Source organism: Anabrus simplex, chromosome 14, assembly GCF_040414725.1.
Source record: "Anabrus simplex isolate iqAnaSimp1 chromosome 14, ASM4041472v1, whole genome shotgun sequence".
Classification (NCBI taxonomy): Eukaryota; Metazoa; Arthropoda; class Insecta; order Orthoptera; family Tettigoniidae; genus Anabrus; species Anabrus simplex.
In genome coordinates, this window is record NC_090278.1 from 95,317,059 (window position 1) to 95,336,672 (window position 19,614).

Here is a 19,614-nt window from a genome sequence, read left to right on the forward strand (position 1 = left end):
TGTTGAACATCATCTTGTTGCCATAGCGACAGTGTTTTTACTCCAAGTTCTTTAACGTACCAGTCATTTTACAAGCACTAGTCTCTTACACTTAAACTGTATTAAATGCCAACAGCCTATTCCATTCCCAACACTAACATACAAGGCAAATTTGTTACAGAAATGATGTAGTACTGATCAATTGGTATCATCGATTCTTCTGCTGGACAACTAAATCGACATACTCAATGTTTCTATTCTGAAATTATCATCATTCAATTCCAATTTCTTTGAAATCATTTAAGAAAAGGCTAGGAAAACAACAGATAGGGAATCTGCCACCTGGGCGACTGCCCTAAATGCAGATCAATATTGATTGATTGATTCTTCTACAACTTATCTTCTTCTACAATTCTAATGACACTTGTGTCAAGAGCTGTAGCAGATAGGAAACTTTGTAATGAAAAATATTTTAGTGGTAATAGTTCTCTTACCTTCTGAGAGCTAGTTATCATAGTAAAAATCAAATCAATGTGGTCCACTTATTAAGTACAGTTACTGTTCAGTGGTCCAATCTGTTAAGACCATCAACCATAACATTCACCTGGAATGATTAACAAAATTATATGCGTGTTTGGTTTCTTTTTGTACAAAACATTCAAGAGTCGCTTCTACTAAAATTGTGTTTTCTGAACCCCTAACAAAGAAATTAACATTAAATAATAACAAAATGCACAATATTACATATCTCTCACTCCATTAGGGTCGATCATGTATATGCAGTTCTCTTCTCTCATGGTACCTAGGAAGGAGAGTAAAGAAAGAAGCATGTAATGCACATATGGAAGCTATTCTCCGATATAAGCCGCTTCTTTCTAAAAACGAATCAGACAACAGCTCTCATATTTCTTCTCGTTACAAGAACTTGAAAGATTAAGGAGAGAGCGAGTGAGATCCCAATTCTTAAACAGAATATTTCAGTGATATAATTTGGTCAGCCGTGAGCTACAGTGATGTTCTAAATCACCATATACTTCACTAATATTAGAAGCACCTGATATTATCGACAGGTTTCGTAAGAAATACTAGTTCTTATTACCTAACCATATTTTATGTTGAAGACTTGAAAACGATAGTTTCAGAGAAAATTAATATATTTCAATGTGAAACAAAGTCCTACCTGTTGCTAGTCAGACGCACGGGTGGTGCAGGAGGTTTATCTTCATCGTCTGACATGATGACACACAATAAACCCCAAGTAAATTATGTCTTGACTCAGACTGCAGACCTACAGACATTAAGAACACATGTACTAAACAAACGAAACAAGATTTAGTACTTTCAGAAAAATAATGAACTCTTTCTCTACCGATGTAAATTCAAAGATAACACAAAGATGTTGACTAAGATGACTTTTTATACGGTCTGACTAATGAGTGTTAAAAAGGTTCACTACACAGTCCAGATACACATAACGAAAACCCACCTCCGGCAGCGCCCTTTCTCGCGGGTGAACGTATCAGTCGCCTTTGAACATACCACAATATTGATGTGTAAAAATGTTTATAGATAAAAGTAGTTACTCATAGCACAATCTGAAATTATCATTCACTGTATAATAACCCCTTTATCGCCGCCATGAGCCACCCCCATTAAGGCATAGATATTACACACTCGCGAAGCGAACTGCTCTGACTCACCTGTCACTTCTCGACAGGACTGCTTTGGTTTCTTTATCTCCGTGTTCATCCACTTGCCGAGCTTGTTCTCAGTTCATTAAGTTTGAGCAGATAAACTCATTTTCCGAAATAAGAAATCCTGTTTCTTATCAGTAAAAATGTGCTCATAAAATATAATTTGAAGATGAGATAAAGAGCAACGCCCACCCATGTAAAATCACGGAAATGATTACTCATGTCATTCGACTGAACAAGGAACGTGCGAAGATTTTAAAATGCATCCGGTGCTTCAAACAAGGCAATGGAATTTATGATTAAGACGCCTCAGGAAGTAACCTTTTATTCTCAATTATAATTGCCACGCGGCTTATTCTGTATCAGCTTAGGAAAGAAAAATAATTATAAACACGAAAATTTATTGTCAAAGAAATTTTAAACTAACCAGAACCTTGACTGACATATCTCCTTTACGTTTGAATCTCCGTGTACTGTTGACGAGCATCACACCGGGAGATGTATGTATAATCAGCTGTTTTCATCTGCTAGATTGCAAACAGCCTGGTCTCGTGATCAGAATTGAACTCTTTTGTGCGTGTGTGATATTCGTTCGGTTCTTCAGCAGTAAATTAGTTCACAGATCATTTTAAAAATGAAGAAAAAGGTGGGCAGTGCATCATTTGTTTTGATGATTAGTCCTTTCGACTCGTGATTCTTTATCATTACAGCATGCTTCGAAATTGATTGCCTTTCCTGTGTAATACACTTCTATTCTGAACTTTCTTGCCCGAGCGATCGTATAAATTACAGAATGTTATGAACTTGGTTACCTTTATTAGTTTCTCTTAATTTTGTATCATGTTAAAACTTACCATAACTTTCAATTTATTTGAAGGTTCTTCTGATGGGGAAAAGTGGATCTGGGAAAACGTCGATGAGATCGATTATATTTGCCAACTATATCGCACGAGACACACGTCGTTTAGGAGCAACAAGTATGTATCATGCAATTCACCAGAGGTACGATCTTTCAAATTTATGCTGATTGGAAATGTTTGCCTGGCCAAGTGTGGCCTATTAAACATGATTAGTCTGATAATATTTTGTCATGTCTTGGCAATATTGGTCTTGATGAAGATATTAGCTCACCGGGCTGAGTGGCTCAGGCGGTTAAGGCGCTGGCCTTCTGACCCCAACTTGGCAGGTTCGATCCTGGCTCAGTCCGGTGGTATTTGAAGGTGCTCAAATACGTCAGCCTCGTGTCGGTAGATTTACTGGCACGTAAAAGAACTCCTGCGGGACTAAATTCCGGCACCTCGGCGTCTCCGAAAACCGTCAAAGAATAGTTAGTGGGACGTTAAGCAAATAACATTAATTAATTAGATATTAGCTCTTCATGAACTTGACCATTATTATTGTCATCATCAGATTTTCTCTTCCAGCTCCAGCCTAGTCAGGGTGTTAGTAGCACCTTTCCATCTTCCTCTGTTCAACCACCATTGCTGCTGCTCAGTTATGTTCCTAACCAGGTTCCTTCTTATTATGCTGTCCTTGATGGATCCAACCACCTTAGTCTGGGTCCACCTCTTGTTCTCTTAGCCTCCATCACCTGTTTCAGTATCCTTCCCTCCTAACATAACCAGACTGTCTTGCTTTAATTCTTTCGGCACTCCGCTTGCTGTACACGGAAGCTCCGCGGCCGGTGATGCTCTTTTATTTTTAGTTCATGGGATTGCCGATAGAAGCGTCCTTCAGACTGTAGTAAAATGTTTTATTTTACTTATCTCCGTATCCAATCCTATGTCAGCTACTTGAAGGTCTTGCCCCGTAGGTTACACTTTACTGGGTTGTTTGCAGTTTTAGGAAGGTGAAAATCCTGCAAAAATGATGTGAAATTATACTTAATGTAGATGAGAGGTTCTTCCTTTAGCCTAGGGTATGCTTGCCAGCGACCCACCAACCCACCCTTTGAAGCATTCTTACTTATGTAGACATATTTAACCAACCCTATGTCAATCTCCGTGATGTGGCCATTTCCCCTGTTCCTGTTGGCTGCCGGCCAGTTCTTATCATCTCCAATAGAGCTCACAGGATGTGTTGGCCACTGCTTTATGTTTCGTGAAAATAATGAGTCCATGGAGTTCAAAAGTGATGTATCATAGCATCGTATTGTCTCTAGCCAGTAGTCCTGACACTAACCGATACTGTCACAGGGGATACTAGAGTCCTGTGGGCGGCTTAATGGCTCTAACCAGGGGCTTACGTCCCAGAACCTCTTTGCTTGCCCCCAATGCAATGGTCTTGTCAGTAGCTAGACCTAACCAATCTTGTCATTGTCTGGACGTATCTCATATTCTGTCATCTTATTTTCAGTAGCAAAATGTTTCATTAAGTTCCTAAGTTGGCACCCATGTGTAGCAGGATGTGACATTGTGCAAGCATGCCATGTTGCATTCTTAACCTCTCTTTTGTGAGGTAGTTTGTAAAGATTTATTGTCTCCCAATTTTTACTGGACCTCTCCTTTCTCCTCTCGTCAGCATCATTCAGTCTTGTACTTGCTCCACACACCACAAAAATCACAACTTTCAGCTCCCTCTGCTGTCTTTCCTTCACAGTTTCATGAACTACAGTTATTGCAGCTGCACTTTACAGTGGTTCTGAAACAAAATATACACAAAAGTGAGAAGCTGGTTGTGTTTTGTTGTCAGCCACCCAAATTGCTTCTTTTTTGGTCTTAAGTAAGCACACCACAGACAGACTTAACTCATGTACAGTTCACCAAGTCCTTTGTATGAAAAAACTTCCAACTACAAAAATATGCTGGGATTTAAATGAATTCCCTACGCTGACCACCTGACAGTACTACAGACAGTGAGGATCGGTTTTGTACGTACAGAAACTAAATTAATCTAAAATTATTTTAAGGGGAGTTTGAAAGGCCTATCTGGCTAATGTTAAATAAGCCAAGTTTATGTTCCTTTATCATTGGGACCAACGAAAATAAGACTGAAATTTTTACAGCTGACTTTTGCATATTATTCGTGTGTGCTGAAGCAGAATTAAGAACTCGGGTACGAAGAAATCAAAGACCCACTGTTGGCAGTCCTGAAAATGGTTTTCCGTGGTTTCCCATTTTCACACCAGGCAAATGCTGGGGCTGTACCTTAATTAAGGCCACGGCCGCTTCCTTCCCACTCCTAGCCCTTTCCTGTCCCATCGTCGCCGTAAGACCTATCTGTGTCGGTGCAACGTAAAACAACTAGCAAAAAAGAAATCAAAGATATTAATTTTTTATATAAAATATTTGTAAATTCAAACCCCTAACTTAATGTCTATGCAAATTTATGCCAAAATTATGCTTCAGTAGGGGTAATAAGATATAATAAAGCAGCTCACAAAGTTTCATGTAGCTGTCAAAGGTAGTTTTTCAGGTACAGGAAGATTGAGTGTAAAAAAAAAGTCATTTTGAGAAAATCAGGTTTAAAATTGAAAATGACAGTAATTCACCCATATTTTATATGAAGACTCAAAATCAGCCTGCAGCACACACAGGTTCCTCACTCACCCTTGTATCCATCCTTTTTCAAAAACGTAGTCCTTCAGGCTGACCTTGCTTCTTTGGTGGTTAACTTGGCTGCATGGTGTGCTTTGGCAGTTATTAATTTGTCTGAATGTTGCAATCCCTTAACGGTTTGGCAGCCAGGGTTGATGGTGAGATACATTTACATTCTTATTCTTCCCACGTTCCCATCATTAAATGTTAATGCAGCATCATTGACTCCCCATTTCAAAAAATTTTAACCGTACAAATACATTCTCAGGCACTCAGGTTCATACAATATTGTTGCCACTCATGAGGATTCTGAGTATTGCGCCCATGTAAATTGGATAATAGCTGCCATAACAGCTTCAGGAATAGAATTCTTATGTTGAAAATACTGTATTGATAAATGAAAACCTCAGCCTTCTATGCAGAGTAGTTTCATAGATACCTATATATGAAGAAAATGCATCCAAAATTAACTTGCTTGACAGATATGCAAGTAATGTAATAAAATTAAACATTAAATCGTTCGAAAGGGCTCGCAGAGATAAATGATATAGCATTTTACTTAGGAAACACTTAATATTTTAAGACATATTGTGTAATATATTAAAAAAATACACAATGTTTGAATTGTAGAAGAACAAACAAATGTCAAATCAAGTCATATAGAACGAGTCGGGAATAGGACAGGTCGGTGTGCCAAGAGGAGACAAGGGCATCTCCACATCTCCTCATTAGTCCCAATTCTTCTACATCCATTTACTTTCAGCCCTCAACGAGCTCGTTTCTGCTTCCCAGCTTCGCCAGGAGGGCGGACATTAAGAATCCTTGAGAGGCCGTCTCTACAGATTGGTATGACTTCAATAACAGAGCCAAGATAGAGTGTAATCTTATAATTCTTACTTTGTATTACATGTAGGGGAGACAGGAGTGTCCATTGCCACTGCCGAGGACTTGTCCTAAATCTTATCGTTACTTTCATAGTGAAACATAATGAAACTGAGGACATTTTCAAAAGTAGCCTGCTATTAATTGAAATTTTTCATTGTGGCATTACAGATACATCTACCTAGTTAGATGTCTTCTTAAACTTCTTCTTATAGTGACTTCTCCATCACTGAAGGTTGACCGCAATCACAGCAAAGTCTGTACGATGTTCGACTGTCCTCATCATTCTATTAGAATCTAGTCCTGTCCAATCCCATAAGTTCCTCAGCGAGGAGTGTTTTCTTCTGTGTCCATCAATTTTACCTTGCATGATCAATTTAAGTAGGTTGTACTTTTCTCATAATATACCAAAGGTAGGCAGGCTTTCTTTCCTTGATTGTACACACCAACATTCGTTCCCTCCTCATGCATTTGAATACAGCAGCATTGCAGACGTGGTCAGTCCATGAGATCCATAACATCCTTTGGAACACCCACATCTCGAAGGCATTTATTCTTTTAATGGTGATAAATTAATCTTCTTGTTCTTCCATACTATTTGTCCCACATGCTTTGGCTCTTTGCCGCAGCTTTACACGATTGTCTGCCTGATCAAGTTGCAGGCCTGTAATTTTTGTATCTTCATAATGGTTGTCAAGCCAGCAATGCTTAGGTCTTCCTACAAGCCATTTCCCATCTACTCACAAAGTAAAACTGCTCTTTGCCACTGTTGTTGCTTCTGTTCGAAGTACATGCACATGCTAGTACCAGCGTGGACGGCTTTCTCTCATTTCTTTTAACGACTGGTGCCCAGTGGTACTTTTACCACCTCGATCAGTAAATGTACCAGCTAGGAATATTTGTTCTCAGCTACATCGGACAGTCTTGGTGTGCTGGCAATCAGAGTGGCTAGCTATCCGAACTTCCAGCAAGCTGAGAGTAATTAAGAAGGCAACTATCGTGTGGCGGTCCTCTTTCTGCCCTTCGCGGAGCGAGGCCATAGTATTGTGTAGGTTGAGGATAGGTCATGCACGATCTACGCACTCTTATCTCCTAAGGAGGGAAGACCCCTCCAGTGTATTCATGTGGTGCTAACTTCACCGTGGCCCACATCCTCACAGAGTGCGCTGACCTCAATATGCGCCTTATGTGTGAGAATGGATTAATCAAGGACATATAAATTTCAAGTGTTCTGTTACTCACAGAACTTTGTTCCATTTTGATTGTTTCCTCTGTTCGATAAATAGTTTTGCTTTAATAATTCATTTTCTTTACCACTTAATTTATGCAGAGAGGATGGTCACCGTGTCGTACTTCCTCATAAAAATCAAAATGCAGACCATTTACAACAAAATTCAGACAGGAATTCAGCTGTATCTCCTAATTTACTTTTGTTGCATGCCCTGTGAGTGTTTTGTTTTGGAACACTACAGCGTTTTGCAGATGATCTTTATTAACGTTTACTGTACTTATTTAAAGATAGAAATTTCATAATGTTCCGTATTGAACTGCATCACAATTAAATTGAAAACAAGAAATAAAGTGGTTCAACCTATTCAATACAAAGAAAATAAGAAATGTAATGTTACATTCTTATTTGATTAAAAGCGGTACCGGTTTCGAGCTCTATTCTGGGTAATCATCAGCCGATTAAATAAAAATATAAAACAATGCATAGGAAAACAATAAGTAAAGATAAGTCTTTCACTAAAAGCAGTTTAAGAAGCACTATAACACTATAGGGATTAGCATTACGTGATGTAAGATCCTAAAATCCAGAAAAAGTTGATGATCAGTCATTTAAATGAAGCAAGGTACAAGTTCTTGACGAGCAGCAAAACATACATAATGTCCGGCACTGTGCTTCAAAATGTTTATGAGAATTGCTGAATAGTATTATAATTTCACGCCTAGCAGTATTTGCAGGCTTGTTCACGGTATCCCCTGCCTGTCGTAAAAGGCGAACAAAAGGGGCTCCAGAGGCTCTTAACTTGGTAGCGCGGGTTGGTAACCACGGAGCACTTGGCTGAGTCCTGGTATTGCTTCCACTTACTTGTACCAGGCTCCTCACTTTCATCTATCCTATCCGACCTCCCTTGGTCAACTCTTGTTCTTTTCCAACCCTGGCGGTATTAGGTATCAAGGTCTAGAGTGTTTTTCCTTTCTACATCTTTCGTGGCCCTTGTTTATCTGGCCGATACCTTCATTTTTCAAAGTGATTCCTTCCATGTTTTCTCTCTGATTAGTGTTATATAGGTGATAGTTGTGCAGATGTACTTCCTCTTAAAACAATAATCACCACCGTGTAGGTTGGCTCTGCACCAGGCGAGTTGAACATGTCCTCAGACACTCCTGGTGTTAAAACCCATAAAATAAATAATAAAATAATAATTATTATTATTTTAAAAAGTAGTGTGCAGTGGTTCAGGCCTTTGTTGTTTTAATATATAACTGTCCTAAACATCATCGTCATCATCACCACCACCTGGGATTTTAATGGCATATTTCTCTGTCCAACCACCATAGCTGCTCCAGGCCATGTTATACTGTTCTTGTTCAAGTCTGGCTCTACATCTTGTTCTCTTAACCTCCATCATCAATGTTCAAAGCATTTCAGTTTATTTCTCGCCGTTCTGTCTGAAAGCCTTTCTACTCTGATTTCCTTCCTTACATTCTCCTTTCTTACCTGTTGATTCTTGGCTTTGCAGTCTTACTTCATTTCACTGACCTGGATTGTACTTTCCTGACTTTTTGTCTGAATACGTCACCTCTTTACATTTTAGAACAAGTTCCCCCATACTCTGGTAAAATGTTGTGTCCTTGTACTGGTCTCTGTGTCCTGCATCAGTACTTGAAGCTTTCCTTAAGTTCAAGAATCTGTTCCTTCTCTTTCTCCTCTATATCAGTACCAGGCACTCTAAGATGATCAAGATGGTGGCTATTCAATAGGAAATCTGTTTGGAGCCTGTGTTTGTGTGATAAGTCAGACCACCACAAGGAAAAATTTATTTTGTTGATGCAGAAGTCTGTAGCATTTTATTTTATTTATTTAGTTTTTTATTTTGATAAAGGTTGATATAGCTAGGAGTTTGTTTGTCATTTGCCATGGCTGTACTTGTGCTACTCTGAAGAAGGTGAAGTGTTAGAAGAATGGACTTGCATATTCTTCTGTTCAAAAGCAGTTGAGGTAGTCTGTACAGGGACTGGACGAGTCCCATCTCATTCCCAGTTTCTTATATTCTTTGGAAACATGCACACTAACCTCAGAGGTCCTTAATAAGCTTCAAGGTTGTAAGATGTAGTTTTTCTAGAACTTCCCTCCAAAAAACACAACTTGATCCATATAAAACTAGGATTAACTGAACCTATGGATTAAAAATTTAAATGGCTTGGGTATGCTGAAAGAATGAAAGGCACAAGAATACTACATGCTTGATGGAAAGAAGACAAACTGACAGGAGACCAGCAGGAAAATCAAGGTAAAGGTGGAAGGACAGGATGGTCTTGGAATGGGGACAATGCTATCAGACACAGTATGACACAAAAAATACAAGGTTTAATCATGGTTTAAATGTGGTGACTTTTACCTGAAAGGAAGACCATTAGAGGGTATCGTGTTGTGGAGGTTGCCGCCCAGAAATCTAAGAGTCTCTGCTGACATTTATTGTCAACGACTGAGACACCTTGCAGCCGCAATGCAGGGAAACTGCTAACGTGATAAAAGCAGTTATCCATAAGCGTGGTTAAGAAGTTCTTCCACAGCCCTCTAATTCTATTGATCTTGTCCCTTGCGATTTTCACCTCTTCCATTCTTTATCAAGCAATATGGAAGAAAGCTCTTTTTGTGAAGAAATTGTTGCTTGAACTTGTCTTGTCGACTTATGCCAAACCAGTAGATTTCTTCAGGCGCAGAATTAAAAAATTGCCCTAGTATTGACAGAAAGTCGTTGATAAAACACACGTTTGCGGTATGCTACTGATGATGACAATTTAGTGAACTAGTGCGTGTTTTATATTGTCATTTTATTGCGTTATTCCGTATGTACAAGAATATTACTACATCTTTTCACAGCTAAAATGATACACACTTTAACATCAACCTAATAGTAAGTGTGTGTTATTCAAAGTCTAAAATAAAGGCCCTTGTACAGATCTGGCACGTCGAAAAAGGAAGCATTGCCAAAGATGAGAGATAACAAAAAACTGTATTTTAGAGCTGTAGTAATGTGATGTTCATTTTATTTTCAGTTGATGTCGAGCATTCTCATGTCAGGTTTCTGGGGAACTTGGTGCTCAACCTGTGGGACTGTGGAGGGTGAGTATCAACAAAGTTTACCTTCAGATTCTCAGATAAGATTATGAGAGTTTGTCTCTGTGGGTAAGTGGTAGACTGCTGGCTTCCAGATCCCTAGATCAGGGGTTCAGATTCAACAGGCATAGTCATAACTTTAAAGAGTGGAAATAATTCTATTCGATGTCAGTCAATGTTAGGATGTAAAATACCTCCGCTGATTCATTTGTGTTTTACCTAAAAAAAATTCTTAAAAGGCCCGGCCATTAATTATCTAGCAAAGATCCATTTCTGTGCCATCTGATGAAGTAAATTGTCCTACAGGCAGGATATTGCTCATTATCGTCAGCCGTTGATGGACATGTTCATAAAAATGACATATTTTTCTTCATATTCAAACTGGAAAGATCCCTTGTGGGTGGGGGCGGTATTAGAGGATCAGGGGTTCTCAATTTGAGTGCACAGGTTGGCATTGTAATTCCTGGTGTATTTTGTCTTGTTTACAACAGCACTGTATCATTTGTTCTTTGTCAACCAGGCAAGAGGCCTTCATGGAGAACTACTTTGCCAGTCAGAGAGACAACATCTTCCGCAATGTCGAGGTCCTCATCTACGTGTTCGACGTGGAGAGTCGCGAGATCGACAAGGACATGCACTACTACCAGAGCTGCTTGGAGGCCATCCTTGATAACTCTCCAGATGCCAAGATCTTCTGTCTCATTCACAAGATGGATCTCATCCAGGAAGACCAGCGGGACTTGGTATGCGGATACACTTGTCAGCAATGCTCGTCGTCTTCTGTAGCATAGACATACACACATCTTCGTTATAGAGTCTTTCAGCATTCAGTCTGCAAGCCTCTGTGAATTTACTGAACAACTCTGCAATTTTCTATTTGTAACTACTGTAGCTCTATTGCCTCGTTTAGTTTTGTACCTCTTACCTTTCTATAATTAGAAACTCAGTCTAACCATCATCGTATTGGTCTCCCCCTCCTTCTCTGACAGTCCATGGCCGAGTCCTAAGTAACATGTCCTTCTCCATTCACCTCATGACCCCACCACCGAAGCCTGTTTGTGTGTATAGCTTCATCAACTTAACCTTTATCTTCTCATTCTGCATACCCTCTTACCATTGTTCCCACCTGTCTGTATTAGCGGTCATTCTCACTACATTCATGAATGAGATATCCTGGATCCACCCAGCTTTCACTCGCGTAAAGCAAAGTTGATCTCAAAACAGACTGATGTGAAGATACTTTTATCCAGGAGCCAACATCCTTCTTGCGGAATACCATTGATTGCTACTCTGAGTTCACTGCATTTGCTTCGCTGCACTTTGATTCAGTCCCACAAATTATACTACTATTGTGGGAGAATACACATCTTAAATATTTGAAATTATCTACCCGTTCCATCTTTGTATTTCTCTTACCTTCTGATGTCACTTTAGTCTTGAAAGGCTAATTTTCATACCATACTCATTCTGCCTATTTACAAGTTCCAAGATATTAGCAGACTTTCAGCACAATCTGCCATTAAGACCAAGTTGCCAGCATAGACTAAACTGCTTACTACAGTTTCACCTAACTGAATCCCTCCTTGACAATGCCCTTTTAAACAGCAAGCATCATCATCAGCATCATCATCCCTCCTTCCTGCCACTTAATACCTGTCAGAAGAGGATCAATGTAAACTATGAACACATGCAAGAGATTACACCCTTGTCTAACACCTGTAATTACCTAGAACGAAGAACTCATTCTACCATCATTTCTCACTGCATCCCAATTGTCAACATAAATACCTTTAATTGCTTGAAATAATTTATCCTTAATTCCAAAATTCTCCAGTATGGCTTGCATCTTTTCCATCAGGTCTCTGGCATATTCCTACTCTAAATCTACAAAACAAAAACATAACTGTCTATTACTCTAGCAGTTTTTTTTTCAATTACCTGGCGCATTCTAAAATCTGATCTTGAAAGACCCTTTGTGATCTGAAACTACGCTGGTTCTCATCCAACTTATTCTCAACCAGTGTTTCCACCTTGCTTCGAAAGTGTCTATGAATGCCTTGCCAACATGCATAGAATTTTTGAAATAGAAAGTAACATCTTGTGGTTCAGGTTGCACATACAACTGTTAGTCCTTTGGTTACAATCATAATATGAGGAGTCCTGTAATACTATAAGCTTGCCTTTTCTTCTACTTAAAAAAAAAAAACTTGTATGATCCTTTGATTCAGTATAAACTCCTGATTATTCATGCATCCTAAAGAAATTGAACTAATAAAAGTACTATGATTTATTTCCCCCCCCCCCTCCGTTTGGAGTAGGTTTTCTAAGATGCGCCGTTTCGGCCTGTAAGGTCTTCAGTTTATCTCGTCTATCTAAACAATAAAGCCAAATGTTGGCACTTGCACAAAAATCCAAGAAGGAAGAGTTTGCTGCTAAGTTAGTGGGACACTTTCTGTGATTTTAAGAAAAACTGAAGGATTTTGTGCAGAACAGTGGTTAGTGGTTGATCTTCAAAATGTAAATTATCTACCTTTGAAGATTTAGATGTCTCACTTCTACAGTGGTCAACCGGAAGGAATTACAAGGGTGGATCACATATAAAACAGAATTTTTCTTAAACAATTTTGAATCCCCAAAATATGCAAAACAAGCACCTCATTTTTTGTACATCGTTTCCTGAATTTGACACACATTTTTGCCATTGAATTGTCAACTTTTTATGCTGTCCTTCAAAGAAGAATGTGTGAGCAGCCAATTGCGCACATACTCCTCGACCACTGCATTGTCATGAAATAGCTTTCCACCCAGTTCTTCTTTCAGTGGTCCAAAATCACATCCTTCCTCCTTGTAGTGATTCAGATGTCTCCGACAAACTTCCTGGCGCAGATTTTTTGTTTCTGGGTGAGGAAACGAGGAACCCTTCTATCAGATTGAGTTCTTCATTGATGATGGCATGAGCTCTTCCAGAGATTATTCCTACAAGTGGAACAATTGCAGAAAATTTTATGCACCAATCTTCTTCAGTAAGGTCACATACAGCACGAACGTTGTCCGTAGGTGTCTTTGGTGGGCTCATTTCCACTGCTTCGCGTCCTGCCAGCAATTGCTTGTGCCATTCATACCACGGGTTTTGAAAGGGTTGCTTCCCTAAACTGTGCACGGAGCAGTCTCAAAATTTCTGAGAAGGCACCGTATGCCTTCTTTTGTCGGAAACTTGATGGTGATGGGGGCGTGTGTACCTCTTGATCGCTTGTGGTGTTCTGAAGCGAGCGGTTGCTCTGCAGTGTGTGATGCATCAAGACCCCTACTCCACTAAAATACTCTCAAAGCCCCACACCAGAGCCGCTAATTTTAAATTGTGGTTTATATTCAATGCCCCCTGTTAGCATCACCGGTGCAATGAGTACAGAGGAAGTTAAATTGTTCCATGAATATGTTCGTGCATATTCTCCCTTTCACTGGCCCAGTAAATGGGAGCACAGCTTGAGGTTCATGGTATGGTTTGTTTTATGCAAGTACGAGTACCATTACAGGACGACGATTGCACCAACTTGTGTTTCTGTTTCAGATATTCCGTGAACGTGAAGAAGACCTCAAGAGATTATCCAAACCACTCGAGTGTACGTGTTTTCGAACATCCATCTGGGATGAAACATTATATAGGGTAAGGAAGCAGTTTGTTTTTATGTGGCTGATGACCTAGCAGAATTGACCTTTGCTTTAGCACAAGGGGAGTTATTGCTATCTCAACCATAGTTTGGAAAAGAATAGGCTCCTCCATAACTTTTCCCGAGTCGTGAGGATGACTGTGGCACTTTTTAAAACTGCTTCCGTCTGAAGATCAGCAGCCCGTGGCCTTGTCTACTCTGTGGCAGAGTGCTGTTCCCCTGTTTTCCTAAATAACAGTCAGTATTGGAAGGGAATAAGTGTCAAATTAATTTATATACATATATAATTATAGACAGAGGGAAAGGGGTTGGGGGATTAGCAACAGAAAGAGGAGACAAAGACAATCATAAAAGCACGTCTTCATAAACTGCTATCTTCAAGTCCCAGGTTTATCAGGAGGCTGGTCGTCAGCACTCATTTACAGATCTTCCGTCTTGACGTGGGATGCGTAGGATAAGAAGAAAGCCTACAGGAAAAGAGGATAATGCAATGAAGGAAAAAGCTTGTTTGGGAACTGATCCTCTTTCTGTTTGTCCTAGTATGTGTTCCTCTGTCCCTATATATGTAACCAGTTTGGCTAAATAGTTGATCTCCGTCCAACTACTGTATGTACACCATAACAGGCACAGTGAACTCCATCCTTCCCCTCAGCTTGCATAGCATGGGATTCCATATTAGTCCAAGCAAGAATGGATTCACACCTTTTCACCACAGTAGTGTTAAACCTGGTACTCTTAGTTTGCTTTGCTTGAAAGGATCGGAACAAATCCTGGCGGACGTGCTGACCTGTTGTACGAGCAAGCTCAAATACAGCAGTCTCGTAGCAGCAGACACCTTGGCATCTCTGTAAAACTGTAAAAGCTATTAACAAGGAATATGTTAATATTACTAGCCTTATCAAAGTGTCTGCTGGCATGCCTGGTGTTTGTAGAAATTCAACCTCTGGCAGCAAGATTAAATGATTCCCTGTAGTATAATTGTTGTGCCATCATGGGGTATGAGTACCAAGAATTCAGAAAAGAAATCCGTGCACTAAAAAACAATACTCTTCTTGTCCTTCTCCATGGCTGAGCGTCTCATTGCCAGCTCTTTCGATCCTCCGCATTTGTATCTGGGCCGCTGGAAGGATGTGGGCATCCTCGGCCTCTCTTTGGTTCTGTAGGGTCAAGGTCTTCGTGCCCCTTCCAGCGGACATGTCTCTTCTCCCATTTCTCAGCAGTAACAGTGAAAATGAAGGATCCTTGCATATGGTCGTTGCAGTCTCGGTCAGTCAGAGCAACCCCCGCAACTGCCGTAGCATTTGCACCTCTGTGGCGTGCATTTATTGATCATACTTCTGCCTTGCCCAGTGTTCAGAGCCGCACATGAGGGTAAGTCTGGCGTCTATCTTGAGAAATTTCTCTTCAAATTTTGTGGGCATTCGTCTGTTGCACAAGACATTTGTCAGTGATCTGCAGTTTGTCCTGTAAACTCTGATGTGATTGTGGCATTGACAGAGCTGGGATACTCAAACGCAGTGGTTTGCTAGCTTTGTGCAGACAAAGCAGCTCTGGCTCTGTGAAGATCCACAGCATGTATTCCCTCATCTTACGACTAATCCTGAATATGTTGCTTTCCATCATTTTAAGGCTGCCTCAACTTGTTCCCATGTTCTGCCAATCTGAACAGTATCATCTGTGTTGATCTCCGTTCCACACAGACACATCTGAACCAGCTTTCACAAACATACATACAGTGAAACCTTGTTAGTGCGTATTCCTGTTTAGCACGTCATCAATTCCAAGTCCTAATTCTCATTGTTTTCTTATTATTATTATTATTATTATTCATACATTCCCTTTTTCAGATACTCTCTGGGTAGGGTAGTGTACCAAAGCCCTGCACCTCACTCTATTTTTCCACCATTCCTCTTCTAGTACTCTATTGTTATCGACTCCTCTATTTGCAATATAGTCCACAACAGAGCTCCTCGATCTCATTCTAGGACGTCCCCTAGGCCTCCTTCCAGTCACTGTATCCATCAATGTTCTCTTTGGTATTCTCTCTCCTGGCATTCTCATTATGTGTCCAGACCATCTTAGCTTTGCTATATCAATCTCTTCTTGAAGTTTACACACTCTCACACTTCTCCTTATTTCCTCATTTCGTATTCTATCTCATCTTTCCCTGTATGCTTCTCAAGAACCTCATTTCAGCTGCTTGTATCTTACTTTGGTTCTGCTTAGTTAACGTCCAGGCAGCTGAAGCATAGGTCAGTATAGGTTTATAATAGGACGAGTATAAAACCTTCTTGCACTTCATTGGCACATCTTTGTTTCATTCAATGTGTCTCACATACTGGTAGAAACTTGCAGACTGCTGTATTCTTAAATCAATTTCTCGATCCAAATTTCCATCTTGAGACATCACACTGCCCAAAATTTAAAACTTTTCATTACTTCAAAAGGTTCATTTCCTATTTTTATCACTCCCCTGGATTTTCTGTTACCTCTTGTCATGATCAAAGTCTTGCGTTTTGCAGTACTAATCTTCATTCCAAAATTTATCTCCTCATTCTATAAATCAACTCGTGTCTGTACTTCCTCTTCGTTATCTCCACAAACTACAATGTCATCAGCAAAGAGCATAGACTTTATTTGCTCGTCCATCTTCTTGATATTATGCAGAATTCTATCCATGGTGATAATGGAGAGTAAGGGAGACAATGCACTTCTCTGCCTTAACCACCCGAGTGCCACGCGCCGATCAGATCGGCTTTCACTCCTCACGCAAAAAGTGCCAGAGCCGACTGAATTGGCGCAATGATTTCCTAGTGTTTAACGGCTTCTGCTAACAGATGTCTGCGGGTGTTTCATTCCGTTAGAAAGCTGAGGTTTCAAGCTTTCACAAGAGTGGTAGTTTTGGCCTTGGGGATCTTCGACACGAACGGAGGGAGTTAATAATCTGTGATGTTCACAAGCTCTGAGTTGTTGACAACATGGCGAGCTGTAGTAGAGATAGTTTTGTTGCCGGCGTGGATGACGATAAGCTAATAGCCTATTTAGAGGAAAATGATATAATAACAGATGGAGTAGAATCGGAAAGTGATTTTGATAGTGACATGATACCAGGAACACCGCCATTATCACCAGTGCTGAAAAGGAAGTGCTATTCTGGCCCCAGTACATCGGGTGTTGAGGTTAGTACTCAATTGCAGTCTGCGGAACCGAGTAAAGATTCACTGCCACTCCTGAGTGATTCAGAAAGTGACAGTAATAATGACAGAGCTATGGAAGATGCGAGTGATAATGAGAATAATAATGAAGGCAATGTGAATGCTAATGTTTGTTTCCGAGAAATTTCTCCGAACCAGTTCGATAGGCCTACCACTCCCGTCATTTACATGGAACTCGCTGGGCCTAAGCATGCGCCTCCACGTAATGTCCCTATAATAGATTATTTTCAGCTGTTCTTCACTCCTTCATTGCTAAATTTGATGGTAACTGAAACAAATAGGTATGCCCAGCAATTCATGTCAACATATGCCTTTTCACCACAACCAAGGGTTAAAGTTTGGCGGGCTACTTTTGTACTGGAAATAGGGTTGTGCATTAAATTATTGTTCAATGCCAGGTACGATTGACAGTGGAACAAAAATTTCAGTGAGGAAAATGGTGAGTGCAAATTAAAAGACTTTTTGGGGTGGTTGTAGTTAAATTAATCAAATTTTTAATGACGTTGTTTTGTTTAGAATTGTGTGTTTATTTTACCCATGTTCTTGGATTTAGGTAGTGTCACAATGGAGATGTTTTTCAAATTTATAAGCATTTCTTGGTAAAATTAGAAGTATATTTTATATGATACTGCAAGAATAATGCATATATTTTTCAAAATAAATTTTTAATGAATATTTTTCTGAAAGTCTGCAGAACCACTAAAATCAGCTTAGCCAGAATATCAGAAAATGGCTTGACACTAAGAGGGTTAAGCCTGTCTCAACTCTGAATCATTCAGTTTGACCCACTTTGGTTCTAACACAGCTTTCACAATTTTAATACAATGCTATTACCATCTGCAATGTTTCATTCCCAGTCTGTGCCTCTGTCAATGTTTTCCATACCAAATTCCTTGGGACACTGTCAAATGCCTTTTCAATATCTAGAAACGTTACTATCATATACTTTCCATATTCCCAATACCTTTCTATCATTTGACACAATGTAAATATTGTGTCAAATGTGGACCTGCCTCTTCTGAATCCATACTGGTCTTCTGCCAATTTTCCCTCTACTCTCTCTTATTCGTTTAGCCAAGATTCTTTGAAGGATCTTCGCTGTATGAGGTATCAGTGTCACTCCTCTGTAATTTTCACATTGCTTCCTTTCTCCTTTCTTGGAAATTGGTATAATGACCCCTTTCGTCCACACTCTTTTCTCTCCATATCACGCTGAAGAGTCTATACGACCACTGTAGACCAACTACTCCTGCTGCTGTTATCATTTCCATGGTGACCTCGTCAATTCCAGCTGCCTTGCCTTGTTTCATTCTTTTAGTGGCCCACTCAGTCTCTGCCATGGACACCGTGTTTTCCTTATCTTCCATATGCACTAAATCTGGTTCTTTGATTTCTCCTTGTACCGAGTATTTTGCACGTTGTAAAGCTGTTCAAAGTATTTTCCCCACCTCTGCAATATCTCCTGCTTCTGTGTCATCTCTTCCTCCTGTTCATTTTTAATGAAATTAGCACCTTCACCTGGGTTTTTCTTCTTTTTACCGACTGGAATAGATCTTTTTACTTCCAGTTGTATCTTCTTTGCAGAGATTCAGTGAATTTTTGCCAGCATTTCTTTTTCTCTTCTTGAACCACCTTGGAGCACTTCTTCTTACAGTGCCTGTATTGTTTTTCAGCCATCTTTTCCAAGCTTGTTTCTTCCGTTTAACTATATCTTTTACCCTGTCATTCCACCAGGGCGTTTCTTGATCTTTCTTCCTTCCCGATACTCTTCCACAGGTCTTTTCTGCAGACTCTACCATGACTGTTTTAAAGTACGCCCATTCTTCTTCGACCCTTCTGATGTCTTCCTTAGGTATACTTGTTTTAATGTGTGTCTGGAACTCTTCATTATTTCCTTCTCCTGCATTTTCCACACCCTTAGCTTTCTATGCCTAATCTCAGTCATGTTTTGTATCTTTCCCATCTTTAACTTAGCTATCACAACTCTGTGATCTCCTTCAAAAGATTCACTTGGGAGGGCTGTTACATCTACCAACATTTCCAGTTACCTTTAGTTTCCTCTCACCTTTTCCTTTCCATTTGGTCTCACTGATTCCCAGAAATGCTATATCTTTGTCAACCATAAAATCTAAAATTTATTCCACTTTCCCTGTTAGTGTCACTACATTGATGGTCGCTATCTTGATATATTTGGTTGCTGGTCGACTATTTCTCACATTTCTCTCAGCATCAGAAGAACTGCACCTCGCTTGTGGGGAACGCCCTAGCATTTTCCGAGGTTTCAGTACATTT

The 19,614-nt window shown here is 39.9% G+C and overlaps 2 protein-coding genes across 6 annotated transcripts in view; one reads left to right on the forward strand and one right to left on the reverse strand.

Moving 5' to 3' along the window:
- Pak (serine/threonine-protein kinase PAK 3-like protein) overlaps positions 1-1,811 on the reverse strand; it is an 88,006-nt gene extending 86,195 nt beyond the window's left edge. Inside the window, exons 1-2 of one of the 2 annotated variants that reach the window (XM_067158220.2) lie at positions 1,680-1,811; positions 1,160-1,267 (exon numbers count right to left, since the gene is read on the reverse strand). In XM_067158220.2, coding sequence (XP_067014321.1) covers positions 1,160-1,215 — 56 coding nt within the window. In that variant the 5' untranslated portion in view covers positions 1,216-1,267; positions 1,680-1,811. Of the gene's footprint in view, positions 1-1,159; positions 1,268-1,465; positions 1,644-1,679 lie in introns of those variants that run through there. The other variant, XM_067158219.2, reaches the window with a different exon arrangement.
- A 349-nt stretch (positions 1,812-2,160) lies between these two features.
- RagA-B (Ras-related GTP binding A/B) overlaps positions 2,161-19,614 on the forward strand; it is a 36,375-nt gene continuing 18,921 nt past the window's right edge. For all 4 annotated transcript variants that reach the window (XR_010861562.2, XR_010861563.2, XM_067158204.2 and 1 more), the window contains exons 1-5: positions 2,161-2,319; positions 2,551-2,650; positions 10,379-10,445; positions 10,960-11,182; positions 14,008-14,103. Coding sequence is in view for 2 of the 4 variants with exons in the window: in XM_067158204.2 (XP_067014305.2) it covers positions 2,308-2,319; positions 2,551-2,650; positions 10,379-10,445; positions 10,960-11,182; positions 14,008-14,103 (498 nt within the window). In the remaining 2 variants the exon portion in view is untranslated. The remainder of the gene's footprint in view (positions 2,320-2,550; positions 2,651-10,378; positions 10,446-10,959; positions 11,183-14,007; positions 14,104-19,614) is intronic.